We start from the raw sequence: 16,061 nt of genomic DNA, 5'->3' as shown, positions 1-16,061 counted from the left end.
ACCAGGCCTACCCCAACCCCTATCAATACCCCTATCACTACCCCAAACCCTGTCACTACCTCCAACCCCTCCTTAACCTCTCATGCCTCTTCTCCTATTTGTCACCATGACTACACCATCACTTTTAATAACTCCACTCACTAGCTCAACCACTATAATCTCATGTACGATTTTATAATTGCTGTAAAACGCCTTGGAATAAAGCGCTATATAAATCTGCATAAGATAAGCAATAGCCCCAAACAGCCTGCATAGGTTACGCTTCATGTGCTTTTGTGCATATGTGCGTGTGCCCGTGTGTATGGATGCGCATGCATGTTTGAGCATATATGTGTGTGTGCATGTGTTGCATGAGCGGTAGTGTAGCGATTAGCGCGCTGTGCTACGAACCGGGTGACCCGAGTTCGATTCCTGCTCACGTCCAACACCAGTCACGATTATTTGAAACGGTCCAGGGCCTCCCCTAGGTCGACTCAGCCTCAAATAAGCACCTGGTGCGGTGTGTAAACATCGCCACTGGGGGGAGACAAAGGCGGCCGGGCGTGGTCTTGGCCACCCACCCCCTCATGTGCCGGCCTTCATATGTGCTCACAAACAGCACTTGCCCCAAAAGTATATTAAGGCTATACAGGGGGTGAATCATTGTCTTTGTTCTAGATTTGAAGCTTTCGTGACTGCAAGGATTCATATTCTTAGGTTTTTCGGTAAAGTCACGTAGGTAAAACATCAAAATTAATGAAAATAAAATAAAATAAAAACAAAAATCACGACGTTTCGGAGGCAACACAAGTCTCCGTCATCAGGTGGGCCGAATTAGCTGCATCACCTCTGTGTTGTATTACATTACATTTCGATATTTTGCTAGGTTATTTAATTTTAGTGTGTCCTTCTCCTGATTTTCAGGCTTGCTTGCCGTGTCATCGCACTTGCAGCACCACGTTTTGTTGACCACTCATTAATATGCAAATTTTTTTTCTAAACCCCCTCCCTCTCTCTGCGTCCGCCCTCCTCTGTCTATTTAAGGCCACCCCACAGAGACGATCACCTCTCTCTGTTACCTGTGTTGCTCTCTCTATGTATCTTGGTGATATCTGTCTGCTAATATGTCTGTTTATAGTTTTCTGGTTAGATTTTATGTCGCTATTTCATTATACCTGATGATGATTGCTTGTGTTGCAATCGAAACGTCGTATTCTATTATTTAATTTAATTTATTATTTTATCTTTAGACGTGACTTAACCGAAAGAACCAAATAATAACGCAGCTAATTCGGTCCCACCTGATGACGGAGACTTGTGTTGCCTCCGAAACGTCGTGATTTTTGTTTTTATTTTATTTTATTTTCATTAATTTTGATGTTTTACCTACGTGACTTTACCGAAAAAACCTAAGAATATGATGCCTTGCAGTCACGAAAGCTTCAAATCTAGAATTAAGAATATTGTCTTTGTTACATGAGCGAACCTCCCTGCTCGCTCCTCACCACTTGACGTGATCCTTCTCCACGGAGTAGCCCCCTCCGGCGAGAGTGCAGCTCGTCTCCGACAGGAAGCCCACAAAGTAGCTGCTGAAGTGAAAGGACAGCGCCGTCTGGTACGCGTTGAGCCACCTGGGAGGGGGCAGAGGGCACCGGCGTTACTGGGTGATGGACGCCCGCATGAGAACATGGGGACACTTTGACCGGCTCAAGTGAGCAAACAGACAAGAGCAAAATACATTTGCTGGCCCCAAGTAGCACTACGGTGGCGCAATGTTAACTGCCTCGCCTGGTATGCAGGAGGTTGAGGGTTCGGTCCCGCCTCTAACGCCTGCTGCTGTATATTTAAAGTTTGCATGTCTTTCATCCCCGCGGTCGAGTGGATTTTCCTCTGGGTCCTCTGGTTTTTCCCTCCACGCTTAGAATCAACGTGCGTTTAAAGTATTTGGCTGCTGTAAACGTCCGCATGATAAGCCACTTTGTTGAGCTATCATTTGTGGCCAGGTCGCTTCTGAAAAAGAGCTATATAGCTCAGTGGGCCTTACCTGGTAAAATAAAAATAGTTTATTTAAAATAGTCAATTTGTCCGAGTGGGATTAATGCGGCGACTTCTAATGTCACCCGGGCAGGGACACAGCCCCACGTTGGAAGTTTGGGTGGTGTATAAACACACATTTTAAGTGGTTCAAAACATCTTAATATATGCAGGGCTGCAGAGCTTGGGTAATTGTTAATGCCAGCTCGCTGCCTTGCTTGCCTGTCTGTAGATCCTCGGGGCTCTTAGGCGTTCTCTGTCATTCGGAGCAAGTGGATACTGTGCGGTGCCTTACAAGCTGGAACAATTCCATTGTTACTAATTATTATAATAATAAATGGTTCCCGGTTTATTGGTTATGTTACAGATATTATCCGCTAAGTTCACCCCCCACCCTGTAAAAGATAAGGGCTGTTCTACTCGACTCTAATTACATTACATCTATGCAACTCGCAGCTACTGACTGGCTACCAAGATCCAAGAAGTCAAAATAAAAATCCTGGTGACGTGTGGCTTAGTTTGGAATTAAACCGCGTATCTGGCTGCTAAATTTGATTGCGATGACATTTCTCCCAACTTACCAGCGAGCTGAAAAGCATTAATGATTAGCACGTTCTTGTACCCATGACAATTTAATTTGTTTGGCCGTGTCGGCTGGTGGAGGGTCTTAACGACACAAATTTGGCCTCCCCCAAAAATCTCTTAGGATTTGTGATATTGTCTGCGAAAAAACCTCCGCAGCTTGCGTGCATTTTGTTTGCTGGGGGAGTCTGCATCGGCACATTACCTTGGCAATCCGGCCCTTGAGAAGAGAAATGGAGAAGAGAGGAGGGGCAGGGCAGGGCAGGGAGGCGACATGAGAAAAAGATTTCAGTGGAGAGAGAAACTGAAACGTTAATGCAGAGACACCTGAGTAGAGACAATCGAGCAAAGCCCGACGCGCCGTGCACACTTAGACACGCGCCTACTGTTGCCAGCACTCGAGTCAGATTCAGTGACACATCCCCCCCCCCCGCCATTTGATACAACGCGTGGACATTTAAAAAACGCCGAATGGAAATGGAACGCGTCCGAGAGAACGTCCGCCCCGGAGATGGAGCGACGAGATCAGTTCGTGCGCAGGTGCTCGACAGATTGGCGCATCGCAAGATTGTGGCATGTGGTAGTGGCGGTTTGGGGAGGTCCTTCATCCAGCAGTGGACTGGTCTTGATGAATAGGATGTACAGGCTTTGCCGATTGCCCTCTGACTTATGTTTACTATTTTTATTGGTTTATTGTGAAAAGTTTAAAACTTATTTTTATACATAAAAATTAGGTGTCATTGCATTTACGTTAAAATGTTAAAATTCTTTTAAAACTGAAAATATTTTTCCATTATTTTATAACGTGCGCCAAAGGGCGGCTTCATTATTACGCTAAACCATAAGTTATTAAATATATTTGCCAATTTAGGAAACGTCACACTCGAGTCTCAAGAATCACCAATAGGGGATATTTTGTATAGGTAAATCATAAAGTTACTTTGTCCACTCCATTGCTGGCAGAGGGCCTCCAACTCAGGACATTTGAAATAATGAATAAGTGTTCGATATGTTGGAAAAATATCAGAATACCTAGAAATTACATTAAAACAAAAATTTGCAAGGGCAGGTGAGCTTCCTCTTAGAAGCACCCCTTTTCCCTGCAGGTTTACAAGATTGTCCCATGAGACAAATCTCAGCATGATCCACCCCAGATTACAAATTCCAGCCGACGGCAGGATCTTTAGCTCAAGGCAATGTATGTGGCCGGGTTAAGGTGATAACACTAAGAATCTTTGCTCTTAATTTGGTGCTTAAATGGCTCGGCAAATCAAAGTGCTTTACATGACCCCGGGGTCAATAGCTGTTCCCATGTGACTTATGCTGACTGGACGGGCCTGCAGGTGGGCACTAGTATGCCAGGGCGCCAGGATTGCGACGTGTTATCCCAATGGAGTCATTTGGTTCACTGTGTTGCTATAAGCAGTCTGCAGGGTTGCAACTGGCCCACTGCAGGCCTGGCTGAAGGGGTACACGTGGCCAGCCCTCCTAGCCGGCTGGCAAAATCCACAGGTGGTGTTTAGTACTTTCTCTCGTCTCCTCGTGGACGCAACCACAACAACGGGAATGAAAAGTGCATTAAACCAAATAAATTAATAAAAAACTCGTCTTGTCTTGGCGGCTGGAAACTGTATGATTTGAGTGAAATTATAAAATATGTTGATAAAAAAATATTTAATAATGGGGCGGATAAAGATTGCGGTGCTACTTCAAAGGAAAAACTTTCTATATAATTGATCTGTAATTATTAAATTTCTCAAGTACATAAAAATGTTATCGATTTTTTCCCCTGTTATACGAAGAGGCCCACTTCCTATTTACAGTCGTATTATCAGCTGGCTATCTATTTTTTTTTGCCAAATCATCTCTGTCCATGAATGCGCTGTCAATTTCAGAAAAGCCTTTACCTTATCTTCCGTCTCTTTTTCCCCTTCCTGGAAGAGCAGCAAAGCAGTAGATAACGAGAAAAAATGGTTTAATAAAGAAGATTTGATCAAGATAAATGACAACAGGTGGCGGTGACATCACCACAGCGCCTGTGCCAGGCCAGGTGCACACACAAAGATAAACACACACAAGATAAACAAAAAGGCAAAAAAGACAAAGATCCCCCATATAGTCTCGACAGCCTGTTGGCGCAAGTGCTGTTAGCGAGCACCTATGAAGGCCGGCACGGCCACACGAGGAGGTGGATGGCAAGCATCACGCCCGGCCACATTTGCCTCCCTAGTCGCGATATTTACACACTGCACCAGGTACTCATTTTAGGCTGAGTCCACCTAGGGGAGGCCCAGGACGGGTTTTGATAATTGTCACTGGTGTTGGCCGTTAGCGGGAATCGAACTCGGGTCGCCGGGTTCGTAGCACACCACCGCTCCCCACACAAGACAAACACACACAGGCACACACACATAGACACACACACACACAGACACACACACTGCCGTACACACAGACACATGACACAGCAGATCTGCTTCAGCTGTCCGTTCGAGCGGAGCTGCGCAAAATGCATTTCAACAAAACCGACATGTTTCTGTCAGTGTCGATAGCGCTGCGATGAACATCGTGCCTTGAGGACGAGGCAATGCTACCCAGTGCTGCCCCTTTACAAGATCAATGGCGCAACACGATGCTGGCCTCCCTGCACCGGTAACCACTTTGGCCAAAACCGTGATCACGTGACCTCTTATTCGCCCTGTCTCCATGACCCACAGAACTCGGCGTTAGCTACTTGAAGTCCCCGCCTCCCAACACCGCAGTTCCGTGAATTGAAACGATTCGAGTCGGCTGCCAATTTGAGCAGAATTCCAAATTCACAGGGAAGGGTTAAAATGCTCTGCTCGAAGTAACATTGGACGTTCATTTTTCAAAAATAATAGAGCCAATGGCGTGATTTATTATGATTATTCTATATTTAAGCGTCCCAAACACAAAGTTCTCCACCGCTATGCCGACGCGATGCCCCTGGTAGCTCTGCGTGTCTTGCCGTGTGCGAAGGACCTTATCGCGCGACAAGTGAAAGCAATAATCCATCGCAGCCCTCTTCCGCGCGGAGAGTCTGACCACTGGAAATTGTTACGCGTGTAGTTTGCTGTGACGAAGGGCCTGTTTCTGAGCGCACAGAACGTAATTGGAAATTGTCTCTCTGCTGCTGCACCATTTTTAACAGAAACTCATTTACACTTCGGAGGAGGAAAAGAGTGCACCGAAATGTGTAAGAATTTTAATGAATTCGTTCGCCGCCGCTTGCTCGCGTGAACATGCCCGGCAATTGTAATATCATTGCCTTGTAAAGAATTACGAGGAACAAGTGGTCTGCCTTGAGTTAAGGTGTTTGATCGTAATTTTTCTTTGTTAAATATTATCCTTGTACTAAAGTATTGAGTGCAACGCTGCTGGTAATAACGCTCGAATGCTGCAAGTGAAATGGTTTGTACGCTGTGTGCGTGCAGCGCTACGTGCTACAAAGTTTACGTCATAAAAAAAAATAAACTTTTTTTGACAGTGAAATGTAACAGACACCATTCTCTTGTCCCTGTCTGGAGACAGCCACACATCGATGGCAAGCGGATTCTGAACCACACGTGAGCCTCCCATTAGGTCGACTCAGCCTTAAATTAGCAAACAACGTACGGCGAGTGCGCAAACATCGGCAGCACTGGGCAGACAAGGGAGTGCAGGCTTGGTGCTGGCAACACCACCTTGCCTCTTCCTTCGCGTGCTTCGCCGGCTTTGAAAGGCGCCCGCTAACAAAACGTCATCCAACCGCAGCCTCTGACGGCTACGCGTGTGGGAAAATCGCTGTCTTTGCGGGCGGAGAGGAAGGGTGTCCAAGGCAGGGCTTACTTGTTGAGGAACCCCAACCTGTAGATGGGGATGATGTACGGGAAAAGATACGGTGCCAGGCACGTGGACACCACCAGGCAGCAGATGGACTTGGTCAGGCTGATCAGAGACTTCTTGCACCAAGGCCAGTCCTGCGGGGGTCAAACAAGGGAGGTGCCGCTGTGCGTTACCTTGCGTGCACGAGAAAGCCCGCCTTGCAGGGATACATAGTGGCCTGTGAGAGGCAGTGCATAGTTTTGAGCGTCATCGGTTTACGTGCTGAGGTTTTCTCAGTTGAACATCTCAGTGGTGACATAGGATCCGCAGGAAAATGTAATCCTATTGAACAGAGATGTGTTGGAAATAATTAGACCTAACTTTAATTCAGAGTCGCTTCATCGATCCACTGCTGGATGAAGGCCTGTCCACGCCAAGTTGGTCATAGAGATCGTTTGGCCATACATCACCAAACTGCTCAATGTAAGTTGGTTAAGGCGGGTGGCCCAGGATCGGTTCAGATATCAATTTCCGCTGATGCTTGCCGTTAATGGGAAGATCATTCCGGTTACTTGGTTGTCAAGAGCATCAAATGAAGCAAAGTGCCACTGCTCCACCCTTTCTATGAAATCATCGATCGGACTGCTAATACAGTTTAGGAATATGACAGGGGTACAATGATTAGTTAGCACACTGCGCTATAAAACCAAGTGACACAAGTTTTATTCCCGTCCATCTTGCCACTTCCCCAAACTGCACTGACCCGGTCTGGTGAAGTATGGTCAATTAACATCCGTGCCCGAAAGGCGTGGGAGGGCGGGGGGGGGAGGCCTTGACACGCCAGTGAACGAAGGGCTGTAAATTATCATCATTTTAATTGTATGCGCACACGCACGTACTTACACACGCGCGTACATTTTACACGCATATCACACGCACAACAACAACGGACATTTGGACCGACACTTCACTTTTCTTGTTTTTACTTCCTCCGCTTCCCAGGCCCACGGGGAGGCGAAGCATTTACAATCCTTGCACGGCCGCTTCGTCCAGTGGCGGGCAATCATTAAACAGAGCCACTCCTGAATATTTTAATCCGCAAGCACGGTGATTAAACACCATAAATATAGCACGATCACGCCTATGAGGGCAAAAGGAGTTTGGCAAAAAGAAGCTGTATATATTAAGCCGTTTCCAGCTGAGCTGTGGGCAAGCAAGCCGTGATTACTGCTGCGTGTCTGCCACTATAAAGCTCACGGTGAAACTACACCAAGTCTTGCCTTTTGAGTTGCGTGGGATGCACGGTTAATCGCTCGGCGGTATTCGGGAGCGCGCCCACTTAGGACGGCATAAATTCAGCGGCAGCGACAGCAGCGGATTACTCCTAACGACAGCTGCCTGAATCTTTAATGCCGGGTCGCCCACACGGAGCCACCGCCACAGCGCGCGTAAATAACTTTAACAAATTTTCTTTAGCGAAACAACAACTACAATGGGTCAAATGGACGCGGAAATAACCGTTAATTTTTGTTCCGCTGAAATTGTCTGGAAGGATCCGCGCGTACCCAGATGAAACCACCGGACCGAAAGAATTACGATGACCCCTCTTCTTGGTTCTTTCGGTAAAGTCACGTAGAAGGGAAATAATAAAATAATAAAAATAAAACATAAAATAATTCTCACGACGTGATGACCTCAACACGTGAAGAGCTGATTGATATAAGATCACCTTTATCATCACCATCATCCACTAATCCCCACGATTCTGCAGTGTAATAATCCACCCAGCGCCTGCTCATTAACCGATTTCATCGCTCTATCTCATCGGTGGATGGACTCTCTAATGCTTTCCATTCCTTGGCTGCCAGTGCGTTGTTATTCCTCGCCTTCGACCACTGTCTCCTCGTCATGATGTGTCCTGCCCAAGCCCACTTAACTGTTCTTAACAGTTTCAACGATTTAAGATGCCAGTTGTTTCATGTACAACTTAACAGGAAGAAACACAGGAGCTGTGGGGGTATTAGCAGTGCGAATATCACAGCCTCCAACACATTTAAGGCATCAATTTTAGAACAAAACTGAAATTGAAGGAAAAGTACACAGTATGCCCGCGGACGCAATCTTCAAAAATGGAAAGCCAAGATTAAGAAACAAACTGGTGACATTGTTCAAACCGTAAGTGCATGTTCCTGCGCATCAGTGCACACACAGCACACTAATGGCAGCTACCTTTTCACCTTAAAAGCACCAGGATCAATTCCCTAAGTGGATCTATATAGAAACACGAAACAAACCATTACACACGTCCTCTCGGCTCATCACGCCGTGCGCAGTAAGAAAGTGAGTCGAGTATTAAAGAACACTGCCATAGTGCTACTTTCACGGCTGGTAGTTAGCTTGTTGTGCACATGATTATCAGCCATGGAAAATCCACTGCTGGATGAAGGCCTCACCGAGCTGCCAACATCCACGCCCCCAATATCCCCTCGTGATACTTCGAAGTAACAAAACCCGAACACAAGCCGATTGAATAGTTCCTTCTCCTCGGACGAATTCCATTCCTTGGCTGTCACTCGAGTCACTATTATCGCCCGCTGTCCACGATCCTTTCTATGGCCGTGACGTTTCCTGCCGATGGTCCACTGGCAGCTTTTGTCAACAAAAGACACGCCGGGTTGAGTCGTAATCAGGGGACACCGTGCAACATAACTGCCACGCGAAGAATCAAGACGAAGTTAAATATACAAATTTTCGATACATTCTATTAAAACTATTAAGAAATGTTTTTTTTTTATTGTACCAGATAAGGCCCACTGAGCTATGTAGCTCTTTTTCAGAAGCCACCTGGCCACAAGCGGCTTATCGTGTGGAAGTTTAGAGCAGCCAAATACTCTAAACGCGTGTTTCTGAATGTCGAGGGAAAGACCGGAGGAACCAGAGAAAAATCCACAAGACCACGGGGAGACATGCAAACTCCGAATATACAGCAACAGGCGTCAGGGTCGGAATGGAACTCACGACCTCCTGTACACCAGGCGAGGTAGTTAACATCTCGCCACCGTGGCGAATTCACTTCCTCGGGGCCCTTCCAGGTGACAAGATTGTGGCTCCCACTGTGACCCGTGACCCACAGCTTGCTCCATTGCCATGTCACCAATAAGTGCGCTAACCGGGTGGGTTTGCACTCAAGTGGAACAAATTAAGTGGTCATTTCTCTCTCAGAGCCCTTCCTTAATGACAACATGAGGCTCGGCTCCCTATAGGGGTCCCAGAAGATGTCTTCACATCATGTGATGACTTGAACGCACAGCTGGAATGTACTTAATAGGCCAGTAATGATTTATCTCCCACCCCCCCCTGCACCAGTGATTAAATGAGTTGTCACAATTTGGAATGGCAAATCAATTCAAAACTGTATTATCTTTTGCCTTGTTTTTACCATTTAATTTATATATTTGTTGGAGCCCTAAGTAAAGCTTTGTTTGCCCCATGTAGCCGAATAATCACATTACCGCATCATTTACATATATACATTGCACAGCAATCCCTCGCCAACCGTGGGGGTTAGCAGCTTCCTGGAACAGGCCGTGGTAGGCAAATCCGTGGTTGACAAAGTACAGGGTCCAATGGGGAACCACGGCCGCGGTCAGACTCGTCATAGCTTAATTAAGTTGCCCGTTTCTTCACCAAACACGAGTTCAAATACAGCACATTACGCCAACATAATAAAACATGAACGGACGTTCAATTAACTTTACCTACCTTTGATATCGAGGGTAGGAGTCCACGATTACGAGGATGACGATGACAATGAGATGACTGGGGAAAGGTTTGGTTCGAAGGAGAAGGGGCTCGGCCCACAACAAACAGAAGCAACGTAGGTGGTTGTGATGCGGTCCATGCGCTGCGAGTATCACAACAAAACTGACGGACAGCTGATAAGTGAAGCAGCGCCACGGGTGGCCACAGTGGCGCAGAGGAGAACCGCGGCCTCCACGAAATTTGTAACTGTGGATCGCTGTGGACATGAGCAGTTGTCAATCCACTGAGGGCCTTTCCATGCCATTTCAGTCTTGGGGGGTTATTTGGCCATCACCAAGCTGGACAATGCAGGTTTGGTGAATGCGTGGAGCGTAGATGTGGGAGCATGGTAGTGCAGTACAACAACTGCTGCCCACTGCATAGTCCCACAAGCTATGTGACAACATGTTGATGCTGGCCACTCATCCAGGCACTATCCAGGCCTCAACACTACTTAGATTCCGAGATCAGACAACATCCAGTGCATCCCAGTTGATTTGGTCATTGGCGAATCGTCCGTTCGCACCTCACGCCTCGTCACGTAATCTAAGCTGAAGGACAGAACGTCACGTGAAACACGGTTGAGCCGCATATTTATCTACTGCGGCTCGTTGGGCACGGAGCTAGCCGTACAGCGCAGCTGTAAATCCACAAGGTGAGGAGTTAGGCCACCGCGCGTCCCCGGGTGGGGGCTCCGTTCACTGCGAAAGCACTTTGTCATGCACGTGCAATTAAACACGATGCCGCAAAACGTGCGCTGCTCCACGGAGCGAGCAGAAAACAGCGCGGGGAAAGAGAGCGTCTCCCGAGGAAACGTCGGCGGTGGAGCGCGACGGGACGACTCGGAGCGTGCTTGCCAGCGGCCTAATGGACAGCTCGCCGATTAGTCCGCAAACACAAAGAGCGAAAGGTCAAAGGCGCCACCGCGGGGTGGCGGGACGACGGCTGTCGGCGCGCGCCCGAGGACGCGTCCGCTCGAGAGCGCAGGCCAATTAAAGTCGCGGGGCACAAAAGCGCGCGCCCGGAGTCGGTTTTGAGTTGCCGCTGACCGGCATGGCTCGCCGCGCCTAAACGCTTTAGAGACGTGGGGACCCAGTGACCAGACCCGATGGATTTTTTTTTTCCTTCCCGCACACACCCAAACTCCCCCGCCGTGTTTAATAGAAAGGGAATTTGACAGAGGTGGCCAGGGTGGTTCAAGGGTTATGGCACCGTGGCGGCACTGCTGAGATTCCTGGGATTCAGCCACCCATAATTAAATTGGGTTCTCAAGTGTACCAAGTTTATGGTCTCAGCCTGGTCACGAAAGATGACACAAAATATCCATCACAGATACATCTCTCTCTGACAAAAAACACTGCAGTTGGCTCATTATAGGGATGACATATTGGTTTGAATATCATGTGGCAAACAGGCTTTGCAGGGCATGTTCTAGTATAGTGTAAAAAGTTCTGCAACGCGAGAAGAATTTCGAATTTTGGTGAAATTATCACCCGCAGCCACCGGCCGTTATCTGACACAGGGTGATGCACTGCTAGCTGTTCTTCATCTGATAACACAACAAACAGCACAAGTGATGAGAGCGACAGGGGGGGGATCATTAGCGCAATGAAATTGGACGACCGGCTTTTCCTAACCGTCGCCTGTCACCAGTAAAAGTGAACGTCTGAGAAAGAATAAAACCACTTAGGCAAAGACGCGGCTGCACTTTCAGCCGTCAGTCAACTTGTCGTGGTTATGGTTTCCTCAGGGGGGTGAGAGGGGTGCAAAGTGAACGCTCGTTGGGCTGGAGACTCAAACGAAGGCAGATTTTTTTGAACACCGCCTTGGAGTCATCCGGATGCCCCACAGGGCCCCGTCGTCGGGATAAGCCTGCCGCAAATTAATTCGGCCACGTGTGAGTGAATGCCCTGGGGGGGGGGGGGTGTGGGGGTTTCGTTAACATTAACTGGATAATGAGCTGATGCTAGACAGTTAAAGGCCATGTTGGGTTTTATTTATACAAATTTTAAGCAGTTGAAAAGGTTATATTACGGCTCAATTTTATTCAGAACTCGTGACACCTGGCCACACGTACAAGGGCTTCTTTGGGCCATTATAAAATCCGTAAAAGCGCTTAGTTATTAAATACGTAAAAGCGCTTCGTTGCAAAAGAAAATAGTAATCTGAGTACTTTACATTTATAAAATTCTCAACAAATTGATTTAATATATAAATCGCAAGTGTGAAAGCAACGTGGAACAACTATTTTAATTTTCACCAACTATATATGTTTTGAATGTTAAAACAACAAAATAGAAAATTGCATCAACTCCAGCTTTTATTGCTGCTTCTAAAAATAACCCTCATTAAACGGCCTCCACAACGGAACACAATGCGGTTACGTTGAAACTAAGCATGTCGATAACATTCAAACGTGCGCCTTTGTGAACTTGCGCCATCGACCGTGACACAGTCGAGATCACGCGCCACGAAAACCATTGCGCAAAATGTCCAAAAAAAAGATAGGTAATTTATGAACGAAGCCAATGAATTTCATTGCAGCATAATGGATTAACAGAACCCCGAAAAACCAATTTCATTAAAAGGCTTGGATGAGTGCGCTGTGGATTAAAAAAAAGGACACAGACACACCCATGAAAATGTGACATGCTTTTGAGACATTGCAGAGTGAGAGATTGTTGTCTGGACAAGAGGCAGTGACGCAGGACACCCGTTTGACGGATCTGCAAGGGACCCGTAACTTTTCTTTATCCAATTAATGTATTGGGGCACGTGAAGGATGCCCAAACGGCGCCCGTCTGTGCAGACTGTCCCCAGCAAAAGAGGCTGTGAGAGAGAGGGGGGGGCGGTGAGGGGAGTGGGGGGTCACGGACCAGTGGCCATGTGGTGCGACGCACGCAGACTCAGCAGCGGCAGTGGCAGCAGGGCGACGCGTTTAATTAAATGTACACGGGCAGGGAGGCCAGGTTTTGCGTGAAAGCGGCCAAAGTTTGACACATGCCCCTGCATGGCCCACAACCCCACAGAGGCCGGTGCAAAGCAGATTACTGGGGAGGGAGTGCCTGAATTTGAAATCGAGGGCCAATTTAATTCGCTCGCATTAGCGGTAGCGCCGCCATTTCCAAGGCATTATCGACATCCAAGATAAGGTTACGTCAGCAAACCTTCGTCTTGCGACCGCCAGACCAGATTGCAATTAGTCTGTTACGCGGCATATTACGAAACATGTCATCAAAATAAAAGTGTGTGTGTGCGTGCGTGTGCCAGTTACGCGTTATCCACATATTTGTATTAAATGTAGGGGCGGAATTATTCACCGTGCTGCTGATTACGAGATTCTGACCCGATTCTAGTCAAGAATCTATTTCAAATGTTGCGGTGAATATAATGGCCTCTAGTAGCCGGATGGGTCACGTGAACCCATCATACAGAAGCTGAAAACACGGAGTGGAGAATGTGGTCCAGTGAAAGTGAGGCTGAATTCGGCAGGCCGCCCTGGTTAATGACGCAGCAGTACATTAACCATAAAGTTCGCGCCGCCTGCTTCATCGTGTACATTAGAGATCCCCTGACATCAGTGGAAACGAATCGGCTACCTCCGATATAGCGCGGTTGGCTAAGTACGGTGCGAAAGAAGTTCGACATACATGCTGCAAACTGGCCTTACCTGGATATTACTCAAATGTGATTAAACACAGCAGCAATCGTCGTCCCCTACCGGCAGTCTAATGTCCACTTGCAGGCCATTTCTGAGTCGTATGGTGTCACACAGGGCCAGCTGCCACTGCGGGGGGGGAGGGGGGGTGCCCTTCGGACAATTGAAATTAGGAAATGAGATGTGATCAGTGGAGCACTGAGTTGCACGAGGCGCTAACGCTGAACCGCAAACGGCACACGAACGAAACTACCCTCGCGGAGAGAACGTCGCGGGATCTTCCAACGTCCTCAGAGCGGGAGGAGGAGACGGGCGAAAGGTTAATCACTGTCGGGAGCGCGAACGAGAGCGAGGCTCCGCTCCCGTAAAGCCGTCGGGGGGAGCGCGAGGCAAGGATTCGTGCCAGCAACCCCGTCAAAATGAATGAATCGATGCGAAATCGCGCCTCGGGCGAAGTGGCCGAGTGGCGCGGGGCGGAGGGGGACTCGATGGCCTCGTGCGTCGTACCGACGGGCATGCCGAGCCGCTCCTGGCACCTGCGAAGGAGCTCTGGGTGGGCGCCGGCGAAGTTTGGACGCGTCTGCTCCGCGTTGGCGCGGCGACGCTGCCTTGTGCGGCTATTCGGATGGCAGCAGCTGGGCTAAGGATAATGGCGCCGGCCAATAGACACGCCGTCCCACCTCGTTAAATTCACGCACCGCTCTCAATTAGAAGGGCGTCAAAAGGTCAGGGCTTTTTAGACTAAGGTCGGGTGCTGAAAACACAAACACTAAGATATTTTCCCCCAAACATCAGATTAATAATCATGGATGATCCACTGCTAGATTTGGAAGGACATTCCCAAACCGTTTACGAATACCAGCGGCCTGATCTGTAGAATTTGTGAGCAAGATTGGCATTATTTTCCGCGCATATTGGTGATGAACATGTTTCCTTGAAGCCGATTATTTGTAAAAGTCGAACCGTTCCTCAAAAAAAAAACAGCCGCTTTTCATGGGATCTTTGTATATACCGCCACGGCACAGCGGTCAGCACACTGGACTTGCAGGCCAGTGGTCACCGCAATTAGTCGATTGGCAGGTCGTGTGCGGTGGGCTAAAGTGCGGGCTCCCCAACCTCTTCCAAGACGTCCACCCAGGAGGGAAGAGTAAACCAAACACCTTCCAGAGCTCCCTCTTCGTGGAGGCTCCCATCCGCCAGCAATGGAGCGAGGAAGCGATTTCAGGGCCGCGCCTTTAATGGGTCAGGCGTGGCCGTTAGCCTTTCCTTTCGAAAAGTCGGCTTACCATCGGTGCACTGTCAATGGCGTTCAGGTACTGGTGGTAGCTGGTCCACGGGCCGAAGATGATGGTTCCCACGAAGTAGATGTAGCCCATGAACTGCAGCGGAGAGGGCAGGCCTGGGACCAGCCCTCGGTCCATGTCGAAGCCCAGCGAGATGGCCTTCATCGCCACGATCATCTGCGCTCCTGCGGAAACCGCGCGAGCAACGCATCGTTAATTCAAAACGGGCGCATGTGTATTGTCATCTCTTGGAGGGGGGTGACGTGGTGGCGAGATGTTAACTACCTCGCCGGGTATACAAGAGGTTGTGGGTTCAATACCGACTCTGATGCCTGTATATTTGGAGTTTGCATGTTCTCCCTCATGGTCGTGTGGATTTGTCCCCAGGTCCTCTGGTTTTTCCCTCCACATTTAGAATCATGCGTTTAGATTATTTGGTTGCTGTAGATTACCGCATGTTAAGCCACTTCGTTGAGCTATCATTTGTGGCCAAGTCACTTCTGAAAAAGAGCTACATAGCTCAGTGGGCCTTACCTGGTAAAATGAAAGAGTTTTAGTTTATGAGCAATACATTGTCCCTCTCAATGTAAAATGTTTCCTCAGTCCATCAGCCTATTGGCCGAATCGACAAGAACAGAATACTCAGACTGGGTTTGGAAACCTTTGAACCTCATCAGCAGAGTCGTTCCTTTAAATAAACGGCATTTTGTCGACAGAAATTGTATCATTACCAAGAGACATCCGCTTAATCTGCGTGTGTTGAATGCTTAACTGAGCAACTGTCTGGTGCAGCGATAGTCTGTGAACGACTCAGAGGAGAATGTGTCGTGTCTCCGATATGAACAGAGGGTGCTTGGGCAGTCGTGCGCACCCAAAAGTTCAGTTTTCTCGATCCCAAA

The 16,061-nt window shown here is 48.1% G+C and overlaps 1 protein-coding gene across 1 annotated transcript in view; it reads right to left on the bottom strand.

The window, feature by feature from the left end:
• Window positions 1-16,061, bottom strand: part of PORCN (porcupine O-acyltransferase) — a 120,512-nt gene that overhangs the window by 23,132 nt on the left and 81,319 nt on the right. Inside the window, exons 5-9 of the mRNA XM_078872383.1 lie at window positions 15,166-15,347; window positions 6,445-6,575; window positions 4,503-4,529; window positions 2,801-2,815; window positions 1,485-1,610 (exon numbers count right to left, since the gene is read on the bottom strand). Of these exons, the coding sequence (XP_078728509.1) occupies window positions 1,485-1,610; window positions 2,801-2,815; window positions 4,503-4,529; window positions 6,445-6,575; window positions 15,166-15,347 (481 nt within the window). The remainder of the gene's footprint in view (window positions 1-1,484; window positions 1,611-2,800; window positions 2,816-4,502; window positions 4,530-6,444; window positions 6,576-15,165; window positions 15,348-16,061) is intronic.

Source organism: Lampetra fluviatilis, chromosome 34 (assembly GCF_964198595.1).
Source record: "Lampetra fluviatilis chromosome 34, kcLamFluv1.1, whole genome shotgun sequence".
NCBI classification, from domain to species: domain Eukaryota; kingdom Metazoa; phylum Chordata; class Hyperoartia; order Petromyzontiformes; family Petromyzontidae; genus Lampetra; species Lampetra fluviatilis.
This window is presented reverse-complemented; position numbering and strand designations above follow the sequence as displayed.